The sequence below is a fragment of the Triticum aestivum genome, chromosome 4D (assembly GCF_018294505.1).
Source record: "Triticum aestivum cultivar Chinese Spring chromosome 4D, IWGSC CS RefSeq v2.1, whole genome shotgun sequence".
In the NCBI taxonomy this organism is placed as follows: Eukaryota; Viridiplantae; Streptophyta; class Magnoliopsida; order Poales; family Poaceae; genus Triticum; species Triticum aestivum.
The window spans coordinates 417,526,280-417,544,084 of record NC_057805.1 but is presented as its reverse complement, the minus strand read 5'-3'; the positions used below and the strand labels follow the sequence as shown (position 1 = coordinate 417,544,084).

General features: G+C 47.8%; 1 protein-coding gene across 1 annotated transcript; it reads right to left on the bottom strand.

Annotated features, from left to right (window-relative positions):
• Positions 1-3,055: 3,055 nt before the first annotated feature.
• LOC123098274 (peroxisomal nicotinamide adenine dinucleotide carrier) lies at positions 3,056-12,618 on the bottom strand. The gene is made up of 12 exons (XM_044520225.1): positions 12,311-12,618; positions 12,141-12,229; positions 11,945-12,037; positions 11,787-11,861; positions 11,494-11,624; positions 9,007-9,061; positions 5,714-5,869; positions 5,177-5,245; positions 4,931-5,038; positions 4,177-4,245; positions 3,534-3,588; positions 3,056-3,355 (listed from the first exon to the last, which is right to left on the bottom strand). The coding sequence occupies exons 2-12, from the start codon at positions 12,219-12,221 to the stop codon at positions 3,162-3,164; spliced, it is 1,086 nt and encodes a 361-aa protein (XP_044376160.1). The 5' UTR covers positions 12,222-12,229; positions 12,311-12,618; the 3' UTR covers positions 3,056-3,161.
• Positions 12,619-17,805: the final 5,187 nt, after the last annotated feature.

Here is a 17,805-nt window from a genome sequence, read left to right as displayed (position 1 = left end):
GCCGTCGTGGTAGTTATGGTACTTCAAATCTATCAGTGGAAATTTTGCTAAGTGTTAGACAAACAGATTTTGCAAACTGATGCAATAATTTTGGATCTACCACAGGTCAGAAAAAGCAATAAAATTCTAAACCTAAGTTGGCGGCAGTGGAAAATTTTGGGTGCTTCAATGAGATCTTCTATGGAAAGATGCTATTCTGATGATGAAAACGAATGCTAAACTACTACCGCGCAAGGTTCGGGACCTATTCAGATTGAAAGTTGCTTGAGTTGAAGAATACGAGGAACGGTGAAGAACACCGATGAACAAGGCAAGCCCTAATGCAAACCTGAAGTTGAGGAAGAGGAGCACTTACGGTTGCAGATGGACTGCGGTGGAGCGCCGGCGTTCTCTGGTCTGATCAGGTCGATGCGGCGGCCGGAGTTGGTGCAACGGTTGGAGGTCGCGGCGGCGGAGCTCGAGCGATAGAGGAGATGTAGAGGAAGACGAAGGAGATGAGGCAAGGGGGGGGAATGGAAAGAACCCCCGCCCCTATTTATAAGGGGGTAGATACAAGGCATGCACGGGAATCGAGGAGGCCGAAATCATCATGTGGCTATATGGATGCCTCGATTTTCGGGATGTACATTAAGATAAGGATCAATTAAGATGTGCCGGACCTCGTGCAAAATTAATGCAAAATGACGTCATGGCAGTTTAAGAAGATTCTGTGAGCTGACGTCATGGAGGGTTATGACAAGGTTTATCAAACAAGCGATGCAAGATTTTGACAAGGCAGGTATTGGAGATTGATATGAACAAGTTCAAATCAACCTGGGGCCTAATGTTGGAGATATAACTACTGGGTATGAACCGCCCAGGAGGTGTCGGGTTATACCACTGGCGACTTATCAATGAAGATGGCGGGTCATAGCAAGCCCGTTGACGGCCCCAAGACCCAGAGGCGGCTTGAGGCCCAAGGGGATGAACCGCCATATGAATAACTTGTATTGTAAGGCAAGCTTAGTTAGTCACCGGGCCAGACACGATGTGTATGAGCCGGCCGGGACTTTGTAAGCCATTGGGCATCAACCTGTGTATATAAAGGGGTGACCCGGCGGCGAGTTAAGGGCAAGAAACAAGAGATCGAGAACTAAGTCCAGCGTATTCGCTCCCTGGTAATCGAAACCCTAGCAATACCACCTCAAACTGGATTAGGCTTTTACCTTCACCGCAAGGGGCCGAACTAGTATAAACTCTCTGTGTCCTTTGTCCCGATTAACCCCTTTAAGCTAACCTAGTTGTGATGGCTCCACGACTAAGTCCTTCCGCTAGGACATCTGCCGTATCAACTCCACGACACTTCGGGTGCTGATAATCCACCTTAACAAGGTTGTCAGATTACTCGGCGACACCCTTGACAAGGGACAAATTCAGTATCCTCCGTGGCATGGATTGGACTCTAAATAAAGAGCCAAATACTGAACTTCGCAGGTTTGGATCCCATTTTGATGATCAAAAGACGTTCCTCAGGGATAGTGACTGGCATCTCTTCGTGAGAGTTAGACCAGTCGTCAACATCGCCACTCGGGTTTCATGATACGCCCTCGTCCGGGCCGCTAGTCATCCTCTTCCGAGAGGTGATCGAGTATCACCAAGCCTTTCCACAACTTGTTTTAACTTGCCTTTTCAAGAAGGTTCTTTTGAGTCCGTCGGGGCCTCTTTACAGGTAATTCGGCAGTATTTCAAGCCTGACAGTCAGTTGGAATGCACTTCCTTTGTGGTAGGCCTATGGCAACATAAGGACCGGCTAAGAGGCCCATGAATGTAAAGGACCGGGTAAACACCAGCAGGAGGTGGTGGCGGCCCAGTCGAAGTAGACACTAGTCAGGGGATCATCTTTGGTCGGGAGCTTTATCAGTCGGGGTGTAACCTATCGGATTTCATTGCAGTCCAACGGACAGAAGCATTCAGAGAGGAGTTATGCACAAGGCTTCAGTACGCAATAAATTTCGAGCATTATCAGCCGCTTCCATAGCTGTTTAAGGCGTCCGTTTTCACTCATAACGGACATGAAACTGCTGGTATTCAATATGCCATTTAGTAGCACCTATGACCAGCCAATGGACCCTGGTGCATGTCATGCTCTATATAAGCCTGAATGAGGTTTTGAGCCGAGGGGTCGCAACCATTGTAATCTTATACTCATACACAAGAACAACTCCCAGAGAGACAGGACTAGGGTTTTTACCTTCACCGTGAGGGGCCTGGACCCCTGTATATGATCTTGTGTCACCCATTTGCATCTCAGTAGATCAAGCTCCGTTCATACACCCCTTTTATTGCCAGACTTGGAACCACGACAGCGGCGGCTGTCCGATGATTCTGCACACGGCGACGGCTGTTGCTGCTAGGTGGCGACCGGGGTGATGTTGCAAGCGTGATGGCCAAGGTTACGATTGGAGAGACGTCATACCATGATAGGCCATGTGACGGTGTTGCCAATGTACACGATGATGCAAGCCAGGCTACACTGCCATGAAGTTGCCGGTGTTGCGAGTGTGATGGCGTCCTGCTGCGAGTAGGACGACACGGTGGTGTTGCGAGCGGTGACCGGTGATGCTACGGGGGGGGGGGGGGGGGGGGGTGTTTCTTTGCAAAGACAACGAATATGAAGGAGGATGGGAATCCATCTCCAAACGCTTACCACATGAATAAGATCCGGTGCAACAAAGCGGATCAATTATAAACCAAAAGAATTACTCCCTCTGATCCATATAAACTAAATAACCAATCACTTATTATGGACCGGAGGGAGTAGCGATTACCAGTGAACAAACTCGGTTCAGCTAGCTGCTTTCGATGAAATAACTGGCCAGACAGCTCTTGATGCCAGTGGTCAATTGCCATTGCACCAAGCGACAGCGTCATTGAGACAGTGACAACTAACGTCGCACACCGCCATACGGCTCATGCCTCCCGGTTCAATAAACCAGAAATAAATCAATGTCTGGGACTTAGACTATGGACTTCCTGAGGCAGTAAAATGAAAGGGCATCACAAAGAAGAACAGCAATTAGAGATACTTAAGATTTTCTGACTAATAAAGAACTGAAAGTGCATTTCAAAAGGAATACTACATGTGGAGACAACAAAATAATCTGATCACAAAACAAGATCTATCATTTGTTAGATCTCGTAAGAAGCAGAGTCCTACTCCTGGCAACTAAAAGAACTACAAACTTAACCAGCTCCTCCTTCACCATGAAAAGGACCGAGGCGGCTAAAACACTCTGTACAATCTTTGTACCCATTCCTTTGTAAAATCCATGCAATCCCTCGTAGCGAATCATCTTCAATATTGCATCTAATGTACCTGGTAAATACAAGCGGTCAATCTCACGCCACTTTTCAACAGAGGTGACAGGAGTAGATGCACAAAGACATAAAACGAGGATACAGCAGATCGTGCACAATCAGAGCACACTGGTTCAGAAAGCCATTAAAACTCCGATGTTTTTTACTAGTTTTGGTTAAATGCTGGTAAAAGATACCTGTATATCTGGACGCCGCGTTCCTGCCAATTTCTTGTTTTGCCTGCAACCTAGACTGCAAGGGATAAAATACATGATCAAAACAGATTGAACATAACATAACTTCTTTGCTGTTAAAGTAAACCCCATTTCAAACCACCCGGAATAGGCTGTGTAGTTGCATGCATGCCTGATTGACTTTAAAGGTGCAACTAGTTGCATTCACATTCCACAGCAGATCTAGATTAAACTCTTTTTGAGTGAAATTTTCATGCTGCTGTGTGGTCACATAGATGACAGAACCAGACATTCATGATGCTATGCGTCAGGTACTAGATGGTGAGCCTACTGATGGGGCTATTTTTCTCAATACTGCACTGCGGGAAGTAGTCGTTTCTTTGCTAGAACTGAGAAACAAAGTAACAAAATGGAAAGAAACCCCTTTTTATCAGAGTCTGCTTTGCAGTTCAACTTGGTATAATCCAATTGAGTCATTTGGATAAGTTCACAAATACCATATGTTTCAGATTTTTCCAAAATTTTCTAACTAGGGGCATCTTTCTACCATAAATTATTTTTCAAAGATGTGCTTCAGATAAGTATGGGTAGGGCAGCACATTAGTGATAAACTTTGCAGGTGATGCACTGCCAAATATATTTTTACCTTGACCACTAACAACGGGTAGGTCACAAGAGTAGCTCCCAGCTTTGCCATTGCACCTATTAAGAATACCTGTTCAAGGGAAAATACTGAGAATGAAACATAGAAATATATGTGAGAATATTTCCAAAAGCTTGTACTGTTGTTTAGCTTTGGATTTGAAGTACAAATAAACAAATATAGATCTGGGATGTGGAACGAGACAAAGAGAAGTAACTGATTGTCTAACTGCAATAACAGATATGCATTGCATTTGTACCAAAATGGAGCAAGAAATAACAAGGAGTCAAGGATCCCCCTCCCTGAAGTCACTTCCCAAGCTGGACATTGTACAACATGCAAGCATGCCTAAAAACAGTATATATAATGTCCTGGCCCTTTGTGCCACTAAATGATCTAGCTTTCTCAAATAATCACCGTGTGTATGTTGAAATATAATCATGTAACGGAATGTGCTAGAATTGTAGAGAAGTGATCTGAGATAACTGCATCGCCGATGAAGAATATTTACTATATGAAGCATCAAGCAAGTACTACTATTCATATATATAAGAGATATAAACCTGCACTTGGATAAATAGTACAGAAAACAAAGTTTCTAGGAAGACAGTCACAGGTACATGCAAATTTCTAGAAACAGAAAAATAAAGCTTCTAGGAAGACAGTATGCTAACAGTTAACAGTCAGTGATTAAACAGTCTAAAATAACATATATTCGTGAACATAGAGACATGAGCTATAGATAAACATCCCTTACCTCCATAGCAGTGATATTCTTCTTGGGGAATCGCTTTCCAGACCGCTTTGACTTGAGACGCTTTGACAGTGTTTCATATATCATAAACTGAATTGATGGATTGCATACCTGAAGGTTCACACGGTTCAACCAATGGATTACATATATGTCCACTAAATTTTGGTTCTGATGTTCTTTTTTTTTAATTGTTTTTTTTAATTGTTTTTTTTAATTGTGGTTCTGATGTTCTTGAAACAGATAACTAACCATAATTAGTGTCGGAATAAGTCCTTTCCAGAATCCACTTATGCCTGATTCACGATAGACCTCCCGGATCTGTTTAACACTGATAGTAGTAAGTATGATTATGTCTTGTAACTTCGGTTGAGAACTAGAAAGTTAATTAGCAAGACTGGACACTGCAGTTCTAATGCCAGTCATCGTTACTGTTCAAATATACGGATGGAAATTTTAGCAGATGATATTTGTCATATAGTGTGCAGCAATCAAGCCTACAAAAATAAGGTGATCGAACAACGTAATCCGAGACTAAATAGGTGGTGGAGTGGATCTAGATGAATGCTCACCCTATCTGGTGCTTGGAGGCTCTACAGAGACAAGCTTAATGTAACTTGAAGTTTAAACTCAACAATTCCAGCAGAAATATCATCAGTAATTACATTTTAAAAAGATATATGGCTGGGGCCCCTCAGAAACGGTATTTTAATTTCTATGTTTAGTATTTCCTATTTAAGGAATCCGAATAGTAAGAACATTCGACAACTTGAGAAAAAGAGTGCTCACCGCTTGAAGTGTGCCATATGGGCGAGGTTTTTCAGAATCAAGCTTAGCTAATCTATCCTTAAGAATATGAGCATCCATTGGATTGGCCCTGGATATTTCCTTAAGCAAAAGCTCCCTCTTGGACTCTATCACCTTCCTTTCTGCCTGTGTATGTGTCTGAAAAGTAGGAGAGGAAATCATCTACTGATCAGATATAAGTAAAGCATTACTACTTTCTATGGAATAGCATATAGACACATTGCAAACTATTAGTGGTTGCGTTATAAATTAACCCTTTATTCTTAGAGTGTGCAAAATCTTTGCACAATTTTTTGTAATAGTGGTTGCATTACTAGTACAGGCCTGGTAACGACCGTATGGACTTCCAACTAATTTCACAAAAGGATGACGTGGCCTAATAAGTAGTAACCATTGTGCTTTGGTAATGGAATGGGACCAGTTCATGGATTCCTTGTCATCATCAAAGACAAAGCAAACACAGTACACACGTATTAGGATGTAGCGGAAATCGTCGCACTGCTTCACTACAATAGGGTCTCATTAAGCCTATTTCAAATTTTGTAGTCTTCCGGTAACTCTTTTTGTTATGACCGGCATATTAGGGGCTTAGCCCAGTGGGCTGTGGCCCAAGTTATCTTATTGTTATTAGGGGCTTAGCCCAATTATCTTATCGTTATTAGGGTCGTTTGCTTAGGAGTCTAAGTAAACCTCTCTATATAAGGAGAGGAGATATATCAATCTAATCAAGCAAGAAGCAATCAGTATTTGCTCGGCTTCCCTTAGGGAGCCGGGAGACCTAACCCTAGCCGCCTCTTGCGCCGCCGCCGCCTCTTCTCCACCACGCAAGGACGGCGCCCAGCCGCCGGCCGCTGCGCCCTCGACCTCGTCTTCCTCCATCTTTCCCCTACAATCTCCGCCCTAGAACCGGCAGAACCCTAGCTCCTAACACCTTGGTATCAGGTAGCTCGGTTTCGACCATGTCTGCACCACCACCAATCCCGCCGCTGCCCACCACCACCGCGCCGCTGCCAATCCCCTCCACGGCGCCGCTGGCTCTCCCCACTGCGCCGCTGCCAATCCCCTCCACGGCGCCGCTGGCTCTCCCCACTGCGCCGCTGGGCTCCACCGTCGGCGCCTCTACCGGCCAGTAGCCGCCCCCCTCCACGGGTCCGCCGCCACCACCCTCCACCGTGCCGCTGGTCTACTCCCCGGCGGAGATGACCGGCGTCCTCAACGATCTCGTCACCGCCGTCCAGGGGATACGGCTATACCTAGCCGGCTCCTACGGGCCGCCGCCGCCCTTGCCGCCGGCCGCCGCGACCGGGCCAACCGCCCTGCCGTGGTATTCGGCACCCACGGCGCCGACCGGGCCTCTACACCACCACTGGCCGCTTCAGCCGCCGCCCGCCGCCGCGCACCAATGGCCGCAGTGGCCGGCGCCGGCCCTCGCCGCGTCACCCACGCCACCCGGGTCCTCGCCGCCACTGCCCTGGCAGCCCTGGCAGCCGCCGCACCCCAGGGCCACCGCGACGCTGGTCGGGCCGCTGCAGCCCCCGCTACAGCTACAGCCAGCCCCGGCCATCGCCCCGATCTGGCCACAATGGCCGGCCGCGGCCATCGCAGCGCCCGCCGTCTCCGCCGTTTCCAGGCAGCAGCAGCTGCCGCTGCCGGCGCCTCCGCCGCCCAGCACCGGGCTGACTCCAACCGCGCCGGCAGGCGTGCCAATTTGGCAAGTGCGGTTCCCGCCCTCGCCGTCCCAGCTTCCGGCCTGGTTGGCCGGGACGTCACCGCCGCCAGTCTACACCATGGCCGCGGACCAGCCGGCGCCCTCCCTGCCGTATGACGGGCCCTCCGGCTCCGCGAGTTTCCACGCTGGCTTCGACGGGCCACCGCTTTCCTGTGCACACCGGACCAACGCCATCCTCTTCGCTGCTCCGTACCGCCGAGCCGTACACTCACGGCGGTCATGCTCAAACACCGCCGCGCTTCGCCAAGCTCGCCTTCGCCACCTACGACGGCGCCGAGGACCCCCTCAACTAGCTCAACCAGTGCGAGCAGTTCTTCCGGGGGCAACAGACGCTCGCGTCGGACCGCACCTGGCTCGCCTCTTATCACCTCCGCGGCGCCGCACGGACGTGGTACTACGCCCTCGAGCAGGACGAGGGCGGCATGCCCCCCTGGGAGCGTTTTCGCGAGTTCTGCCTCCTTCGCTTCGGACTGCCGATACATGGGAGCCGGCTGGCGGAGTTGGGCCGCCTTCCCTTCACCTCTACGGTGCAGGACTACACCGACCGCTTTCAGGCCCTGGCGTGCCACGCGTCCAGCGTGACGGCTCACCAGCGGGCCGAACTCTTCGTCGGCGGTCTGCCAGATCATATCCGCGTGGACGTCGAGATGTAGGGACCCCAAGACCTCCAGACGGCCATGTACTACACCCGCGCGTTCGAGCGCCGCGCGGTGGCCATCCAGCAGGCATCACCGTCCCGGGCCGCTGGGCCGCCACCCTGGCCGGATGTTCCCGCGCAGGGTCGGCCTGCTCAGGCTTCCGCGGCACCCCTTGCCGCGACCGCGGCGCGCCCGTTCCGCCGGCTCACCTCGGCCGAGCTACTCGAGCGTCGCCGCCAAGGGTTGTGCTTCAACTGCGTCGAGACCTACATGCCCGGCCATGTCTGCCCCTGACTCTTCTACCTGGAGGCTGCAGACTACATTGAGGAGGACGCCGTCGCCGCCGGGCTCGGCGACTTGGCTGCCCCAGCTGTCGCGGAGGTGTTTGACGCTGGTTGATCACCTCGAGGAGTTCAGCAAGCGCTTCCTCGCCTTACAGCTCGAGCACGAGCTGTTTGTGCAGGCGGGGAGAAGTGTTATGACCGGCATATTAGGGGCTTAGCCCAGTGGGCTGTGGCCCAAGTTATCTTATCGTTATTAGGGGCTTAGCCCAATTATCTTATCGTTATTAGGGTCGTTTGCTTAGGAGTCAAGTAAACCTCTCTATATAAGGAGAGGAGATGTATCAGTCTAATCAAGCAAGAAGCAACCAGTATTTGCTCGGCTTCCCTTAGGGAGCCGGGAGACCTAACCCTAGCCGCCTCTTGCGCCGCCGCCGCCTCTTCTCCACCACGCAAGGACGGCGCCCAGCCGCCGGCCGCCGCGCCCTCGACCTCGTCTTCCTCCATCTTTCCCCTACAATCTCCGCCCTAGAACCGGCAGAACCCTAGCTCCTAACACTTTTGTTCAACGAAATTCAGTGGTTCTCATGCTAAATATTTAAAGGAAGTTCGTTTAATAAAGTTTACCTGCATACGTGTGACAAGAACCCATATTGGAATTGTAAGAAGAACATTGATTGACCTGAAGCAGAGAAAGGATTCCATGAGCATGCCTAAGGATCAATCTCAGTATCTCATGCAACTCGGGGTTTTTTTATTCATAGAGATGCTTCAGTTTTTACCAATAAATAAACCAAGATAACTGCCAAGAACTGAAACACACGGCATGATATTCATGAATAACTTAAAGATGCATAATCCAAACAGATACAACCTGGATGAAAGGACTGCAGCGCTACAACAGAAGTAATGAAACTAGATGGCTGAGGGGAAATAGAACCCTGATATCCTTATGGAATATTCCTATTATTTAGTAGTTTACGCATTATGTTCATCCCTGGTTGGTTATTCCCGTTATATTTGTCCCTGCAACCAACTCAACACATGTCACCTGAGTGTACTCACTGAAGATAAATTTCATCTAGAAGTTGTCACTGATCTTTCATAGTGAAGGGGATATGATCCACTAAACAACTATGAAGGAGTGTAAGGTGATTGAGTTTGGCATATGATATAAAATTATAATTCATCAGAACAGAAACAGCCTTGGCTGGACAGAATTACAAGCTTACAGCTTAATGTGAACCATTGCTTCGGTCAGTCACACGCAGGATCAGGGCAACAGTCATAGGCTCATAGCTGCCCATACATTAGCATTAATTGCATATTATCATCCGCTATCTAGTTCAAAATGATTTCAAGTTTCAACAGTCGGTGAACATTTACATGTTCATGTCAAAGTCAAAGCTTCCACAGGCAAGCGCACAACTCTTCTGCAAAAGCCTTTGTTTGAGGGAGTAGCATAGCGACCGCTCCTCCCTCCTCTCCCTCCCGAGGCGCTCCCGCGGGCGCCGTCGGGGGGCAACCCTAGCGCCTCCTCCTCCGGCCCTCCGCCCCGCCTCCCCCTCCCTCGCCGCCGCCGGGGGCGCCGCCGGCCAAAGGCCGCGTGGCCGAGGCGGCGGCGGGGCGGTTTTCCCCTGCACGCGGATGGATGGCGTCGCGGGGCGCCTCCCTCCTGCCCGCGGCGTCGGGTCCCGGCCGGCTCATGCTCCGGCGCTCCGCCCCGCGCCCTTGTGGCCCGCCGACGGCTCCTCCTCCCCTCCCCCCCTGCGGCTCGTGGGGTCTGGTGGACTCGGGCGTGCTGGCGGCGGATCTGGGCGTCCTGGCCCAGATCCGGTGGTTGTTTTGGTCTCCGGTGGCGGGGGTGGCTGGCGTCCCTGTGGAGGTGGTGGTGTTGCGGCCGGTGTCCTTGCTGCTCCGGTGCGGGGTGGCGGGGCTTCGGGTGGTTCGGACCAGGGCGTGGAGGCGCAGGTGATGTGGTGGTGGCAGGTTGATTGCGGCGGCGGCCAGATTGTTCTGGTGTCGGCTTGTCTGTAAGTTGCCTGTGTCGACCTCCGACCCCTCTCCTCAGTGTCCGTTCGCTTCTCTCGCCGGAGGGCTGGCCTTCTCCCGGCTGCGGTCCATCGAGCGTCTCGCACCCGGTGCCGTAGGACCGAGCTGGTCTCGCGCCCAGCAGCAGGCCCGGCCCGTCTCGCGACCGGCAGCAGGACTGCGCTCGTCTCGCGCCCGGCAGCAGGACCGGCCCGTCTCGTGCCCGGCAGCAGGACTGCGCTCGTCTCGCGCCCGGTGTAGCAGGACGGTTAGATGGAGGCTTGTTGTGGCCGGCCTATTGGGTCTCGGCGCTGGGACCGGCCAGGGGTGCGGAAGGCCGATCCTTTCCGCCCGTCTCTGCGGTTGGGGTAGCGGTGGGGCTCGGGGGACGTGGTGTCAAGGTCTTGGGTTCCGGGGCGGCGGCCCTGGTGGTGGTGGCACAGTGCTCCTGGGCAGAGCTCGTGCCTCGGTGCTGCCCGGTTGCCACGGCCGTGTGGGCGTCATGGTAGCCGGGGTGTGGCGTTCGGTGGCGGTGAGGGTTGGCCGGGGTGAAAACCTACTCTATCTTCGGACGGACTGGCGACGGCGTAGATCGCTCCCTTCTTGAAAGCGTCGTCGCGGCTATCATTGCCCGTCGTGTTGCTCCAGGGGAAACTCTGATCCTTGGATCGGGCGGTGGCGGCGCTCCGGTGTCGTATCCTTCTTGAAGGCGCCGCCTTGGAGCCCACGGTTCGTCATATGCGGCTTCACTTCTTCGCGGTGGTGTTCACGGCTGAAGCCCCCGGCGGCTCTTGTAGTGCTAGGGAGTGTGTTGTTGCGCTCAGCGCCTATGTATCCAGCCTTGGGTGTGTGTGTGCGTTTGTGTTGGGTGAGTGTGGTTGTATCAGGCACTGTTGGTCTATGCTTTATATATAAAGCGGGGCGAAAGCCTTTTTTTGGTAAAAGCCTTTGTTTGATTGCATCCATGCTGCTGGAATGCCCTCTTACACAAACACCAATAGATAACTGAACAGCCCCATCCAGGATTTCTTTCATTATCATTTCAAGAAAAATAAGTGACTGAATGCAAGTAGGTTGACTTACCCAGCAACAGCTGCAATAACAAGCCAAGAAAACATCCCAACAGTGCCATCCCCTAGGCCCTTTTTCCCACGAGCAGCTGCCACATCTTCCACCTTGTTCTTGAGAAGCTGGTAGAAGTAGTAATAGATTCCCTGCAAATGAAAAACCACAAATATGATACATAAGACAATCAGACTAGATGGAATTATCAAGTGTCGCGCACTGGGAAAGAACACCATAGGTCCATGATTGTTCGAGAATATTTTTGCACCAACAGAGAAACAAATTAAAAAAACAAGACTATTGTAGTTTACCTGCGAGGCAGCGGTGCCAATAAGTGAGGGTTTGAGGCCGCTGTACAACCCACCCCAGCCTTCCGTTTGGACCAGCTGCAATTACTTGATTCCACAACTAACCACCAAAACATTGGCATTGGCAACTGTAAGTAAACGAGATACCTAATAGGAATCACCTGGAGCATCTGGAAGAGGGTGGAAGCGTCGGAGCCACCACTACCGGCCTTCTTCTTCTTCGCTGACCTCTCTGTCTGCTGCCGGGTGTTCACCTGCTCCAGAGTCCAGACATCACCAGGAAGCGACGGTTGTGAGCTGATTAGCGGGGAGTAGTGGAATTAGTTATAGAGAACGGGAGGGGGGAGGGGTTGGTACGGTCTGGAGGGGGTATGTGATGATCTGGGCGATGATACCGCCGCCGGCGCCGGCCAGCCCGTTCACCACCGCGCTCGACATGACCCAACCTAACAATCGGGCGCAATCAGCAGGCAGTGTGGCAAATTACTCCGAGCAAGTCGAGAGTGAGTGCCTGATAACGGGGTCACCTTGCTACTGGAACGCTGCTCCTTGTCCGGCGGAGACAGCCGGCGGAGGCGCCCACCGCTGCGCCGAGCTGCCGCGGACGCGAGACAAGGCGCCAAGGTTGGCCGTCGGCGCGCCGTGCGGAGCCCGGAGGCGGACTGTGGAGCGAGATTTAGGGAAGGGGAGATCGAATTGGTTGCCACTGGCACTGGCGGACGACGGGGACGAACGAGGGTGTGCTCCGCGATTTTTCACATTTCGCTTTCCTTCGCGGGGATTAGGGGAAGAGAGTCAGGGTGTCAGATGGGCTTGGGCTATCCTCTCGCCGTCGACATTTTTAGGCCCCCTTTGTTTTTGTTTGTTTGTTAGGGAATTTAGGCCTCCTTTGTTCATACGACGATGGAGAACTATTAGATAAATCTTATTTCCTACTCCCTCCGTCCGAAAATACTTGTCATCAAAATGGATAAAAAGGGATGTATCTAGAACTAAAATACGTCTAGATACATCTCCTTTTATCTATTTTGATGACAAGTATTTCCGGACGGACGGAGTACGTATTAGCAAATAAATCTCACTTGATTCTTAGGATATAATATTTTTCATTGAGTCTAGACTAATTTTTTTCTTTTAAATGTGAAGGATTGGTTTATATCTTACTCCGTGTTTCATAATAAGTGTCGTGGTTGAAGTGGGATCACGACACTTATTATAAAACAAAAGGAGTGCATAGGAATAGGAATCCATTCCTACAAACCAAAGGCTTTAAATAATTTTTTTCCTACAAATTACTATCCTTTTAGAATTCCTACATAATTCCTCTAAACCAAAGGAGACCTTAGCTTAAACTCAATGAGAAATTTTTTTTATCTTATGCATCAATGACATTCTTTCACTGTAAGAATTAAGATAGATGTCATCTCACTTTCTATGTTGTTTTCTGTTCATATGTTTCCTATCCTATGAACTAAGTACTATTTTTTTTCTTTCAAATGAGAAGGATTGATTCCCGCCCTATATAGGAACTAGATGATACCCCGTTGTTGCGGGAACTGTTAACAAAAAATTTGATGTTTAAAAATATGAAACATAGTATAAGTTGATGATAAAGAATTTTGTTTGAAAGAAATGTTGTTTAGAGTAAGCATCTAAAGAAAATTTGATGAAAAGGCCAAAAATGAGTGTGATCTTTGTTCTGTTAATTTGTTACATTGACAATATATCAGCGAGACGATATGAGACGAAAACATCGTTGATTAGAGAAAGTAAAAGCATCTCAAACCTCGCCTAAACCTAAAACAACTATAGCAACTATAGATGTGCATTCATAAAAAAAGCATACTGGCATAGAAATATAAAATGCGAGTTCACTCATAATTTGATTTTTTGTATAAACAAGAAGGTCGCTTATAAATCACCTGGACCAATGTTGAGTAAATTCTTCTTCTTACTGATCAACCATGTGCAGTGTATTGTAGCCATTTACCACAATATACTCAGGTAGCTCTAACTTTTGGTCTGGTGCGCAACCATGCATGCTTCCCCATTATACAAAGCTTATCTATCATTTAAAAAGCCTGATTAGCTACTGGGTGTGCGCAATGGAACGAAATTGGGATTAAAAGGTTGCACGGGAATAGTGGATTCTTAAAAAAGAAAAGAAAAAACTTGATGAGCTACATCTCTGTACACAATGAAATTAAATTGGGATTAAAAGGTTGCTCGAAACACTAGAGGTTCAAGGGAACAAAGGCATCTAGCGAAGTTTTGTGGCTTGTGCGGGAGAAAAGGAGACATGGGGAGGATGCGCAATAGAATGAGAATGAGAAAAGACAGTCATTTGGGCGCTCAGAATTAGACAATCACACTAACAACACGTGACGTCTAACCAAGTGGTTGAACGGGTACTTGTAATAGATGTTTGGAGTTGATGGACGACGTCAAGACATGCATAGAGAGTGCATGAAAAAAATAGTTAATGGTTGTTTTGGCAAGTTGCATGTGCATGAAGACCTAGTGGAAGTATGTGGATGAAAAATAGGGGAAAAGGTGTTTACATGATGCACCTACTTGATGATGTGGATAGGATGCATGTCAACATAAATAAGATAGTGGTGATAAATTCATCTGGCCCAATGTTGAGTAAATCATTCTTCTCACCGATCAACCATGTGCAGTGTACTGCAACCATAATATACCCGGCTAGCTCTAATTATTGCTTTGGTGCACAACCATGCATGCTTCCCCATTAGGTAAAGCTTATTTGTGTCATTAAAAAGCCTGATTAGCTACCTGGGTGTATCCAATGGAATGAAATTGGGATTAAAAGGTTACCTAGGAATAGTGGATTCCTAAAAAGGAAAAAAAAACTTGATGAGCTACTGAAACCCACAAGTATAGGGGATCGCAACAGTTTTCAAGGGTAGAATATTTAACCCAAATTTATAGATTCGACACAAGGGGAGCCAAAGAAAATTTGTAAGTATTAGCAGCTGAGTTGTCAATCCAATCACACCTAGAGATTAATTATCTGCAGCAAAGTGATCAGTAGCAAAGTAGTATGATAGTTTTGATGATAGTAGCAGCAGCAATGGTAATGGTAACAGTGATAGCAGTAGTTTTGTGACAAGTGCAAAAGTAACGATAGCAGTAGTAACTTAGCAAGAACAATATAAGATAAATTCGTAGGCATTGGATCGGTGATTTGTTGGATGATGTTCATCATGTGACAGTCATAACCTAGGGCGATACGGCACTAGCTCCAGTTCATAAATATAATGTAGGCATGTATTCCGTAAATAGTCATACGTGTTTATGGAAAGAACTTGCATGACATCTTTTGTCCAACCCTCCCGTGGCAGCGGGGTCCAATTGGAAACTAAGGGATATTAAGGCCTTCTTTTAATAGAAAACCGAAACAAAGCATTAACACACGGTGAATACATGAACTCCTCAACTACGGTCGTCACCGGGAGTGGTCCCGACTATTGTCACTCCGGGGTTGCCGGATCATAACACGTAGTAGGTGACTATAACTTGCAAGATCGGATCCATGGATATAACGGTGATAACATAAACGGTTCAGATCTAAAATCATGGCACCGGGGCCCAAAGTGACAAGCATTAAGCATGGCAAAGTCATAGCAACATCAATCTCAGAACATAGTGGATACTATGGATCAAACACTAACAAAACTAACTAGATTACATGATGAATCTCATCCAACTCCTCACCGACCAACGAGCCTACGTAGGAATTACTCACTCCCTGTGGGGAGCATCATGGAATTGGCGATGGAGAAGGGTTGGTGATGACGAAGATCGAAGATCCCCCTCTCCGGAGCCCCAAACGGACTCCAGATCTGGCCTCCCGATGAAGAACAGGAGGTGACGGCGGCTCCATATCGTGGAACGCGATAATTCTTTCTCCCTGTTTTTTTCTTCTGAAAATATGTGATTTTATAGCATCGGTTTCAGGGTCTGCGGGGCCACCAGGTGGGGACAACCCACCTGGGCGCGCCTGGAGGGGGCGCCCCCTGGTGGGTTGTGCCCACCCAGGTGCCCCCTCCGGTGGTTCTTGTCTCCAGAAATTCTCTTTATTGATATAAAAAATCCTCGCAAAGTTTCGTTCCATTCTGAGAACTTTTATTTCTGCACAAAAACAACACCATGATAGTTCTGCTGAAAACAACGTCAGTCCGGGGTTAGTTTCATTCAAATCATGCAAATTAGAGTCCAAAACAAGAGGAAAAGCGTTAGGAAAAGTAGATACGTTGGAGACGTATCAACTCCCCCAAGCTTAAACCGTTGCTTGTCCTCAAGCAATTCAGTTGATAAACTGAAAGTGAAAAAGAAAAACATTTACAAACTCTTTTGCTCTTGTTTGCATGAATAAGCTTAAACAACACCTAGGTTTTCAGCCGACATTATAACTAACCATGCCGACAATAACTCTTAAAAATTACATTGACTCATATCAATGACATAATCAGCTAGCGAGCAATAATAAGATATCTCAAACAGCAACACGTTATTAAAACAACCATGATATAATATGACAATAGTGGTATCTCGCTAGCCCTTTCTAAGACCGCAAAATATAAATGCAGAGCACCTCCAAAGTTCAAGCTGCGACTAAACATTGTAATTCATGGTAGAAAAGATCTAGTCATGATGCACCCAACATTAGCTATACACAATGCATCAGCATTACAGAAGTGCTCTCAGGTTCTGGCGCTTATTTTAGAAGGTGATGACACAGCATAAAAGTAAATAGAAAGTCCCTTCACAGAGGGAAGCAGTGATTTGCAGCGGTGCCAGAGCTCAAGTTTTAAGACAGAAATAAAGGATATTTTGAGAAATGCACCCTTCTTGTTTACTTCACGACCATCAGTTATCAATATCTTCCATGCTAAACACGCTAGTGGCGGTTCCCAAGCGATAAAAGTAAATGGTATGACTCCGTTTGGAGTTTTTGTTTGATTATTTGAAAGATCAATTCTTTTTGCAGTTTGGGACTGGGCATCCCTATTATCGCCCTTTTCTCGTGCGATGGTGAGTGAATAAACACTCAACCTGAGAATAACCCGCTTAGCATGGAAGATACTGACTACCTCCTGTCGTTCCATGAACGATCCAGGCACACAAAAAGGATATTTATTTGAAGTTTTTAGAGATGGCACATGCAAATTTACTTAGGACGGCAGGGTAATACCGCATATAGGTAGGTATGGTGGACTCATCTGAAATAACTTAGGTTCAAGGTTTTAGATGCACAACTAGAATCCCCACTTAGTACAGGCGAAGGCTAGCAAATAGGTTGAGAAGCGGCCAGCTGGAGAGCAACAACGGTCATGAACATGCATTATGCATAAGTAATATTGGACACTAGTATGAGTAGGATATGAACACCATGAACATAAATATCATAGAGGCTATGTTGGTTTTGATTCAACTACATGCATGAACATGTGCCAAGTCAAGCCACTCGAACATTCATAGGAGGATACCATATCATCATACTACATCACAGTCATTTTAACGCAATGTTGATATCTAAGATAAATCATTATCCACTCCTAGCTACTTATGCATGGCATGAGAAACTATAATCTCTGATTGCCATTGCAAACATGTTTAATCATAATGGATTAAATCATGGATACTAGGTTAAACATATTTACAAAAACAGAACAAGTCGAGTTCATACCCGTTTCTCTCTGCCACGGCCAGTTCATCAAATATCGTCATTATTGCCTTTCACTTGCACGACCGAACGATATGAAAATAATAATAGTGCAAGAGTGATGTGGACTAAGCTGAAATCTGCAAACATTTTATTCAACAGGAGAAGACAAGGTAATAAGGGCTCTTTGTTAGATCAACAATAATGCATATGAGAGTCACTCAACATTTTCATCGTGGTCTTCTCTTTGGTATACTCAAATAAAAAGAAAAAAATTCAGAGAAACACACTGAAATATTTTTGGAGTTTTTGGTTTTCTTGAACAAGCAAATA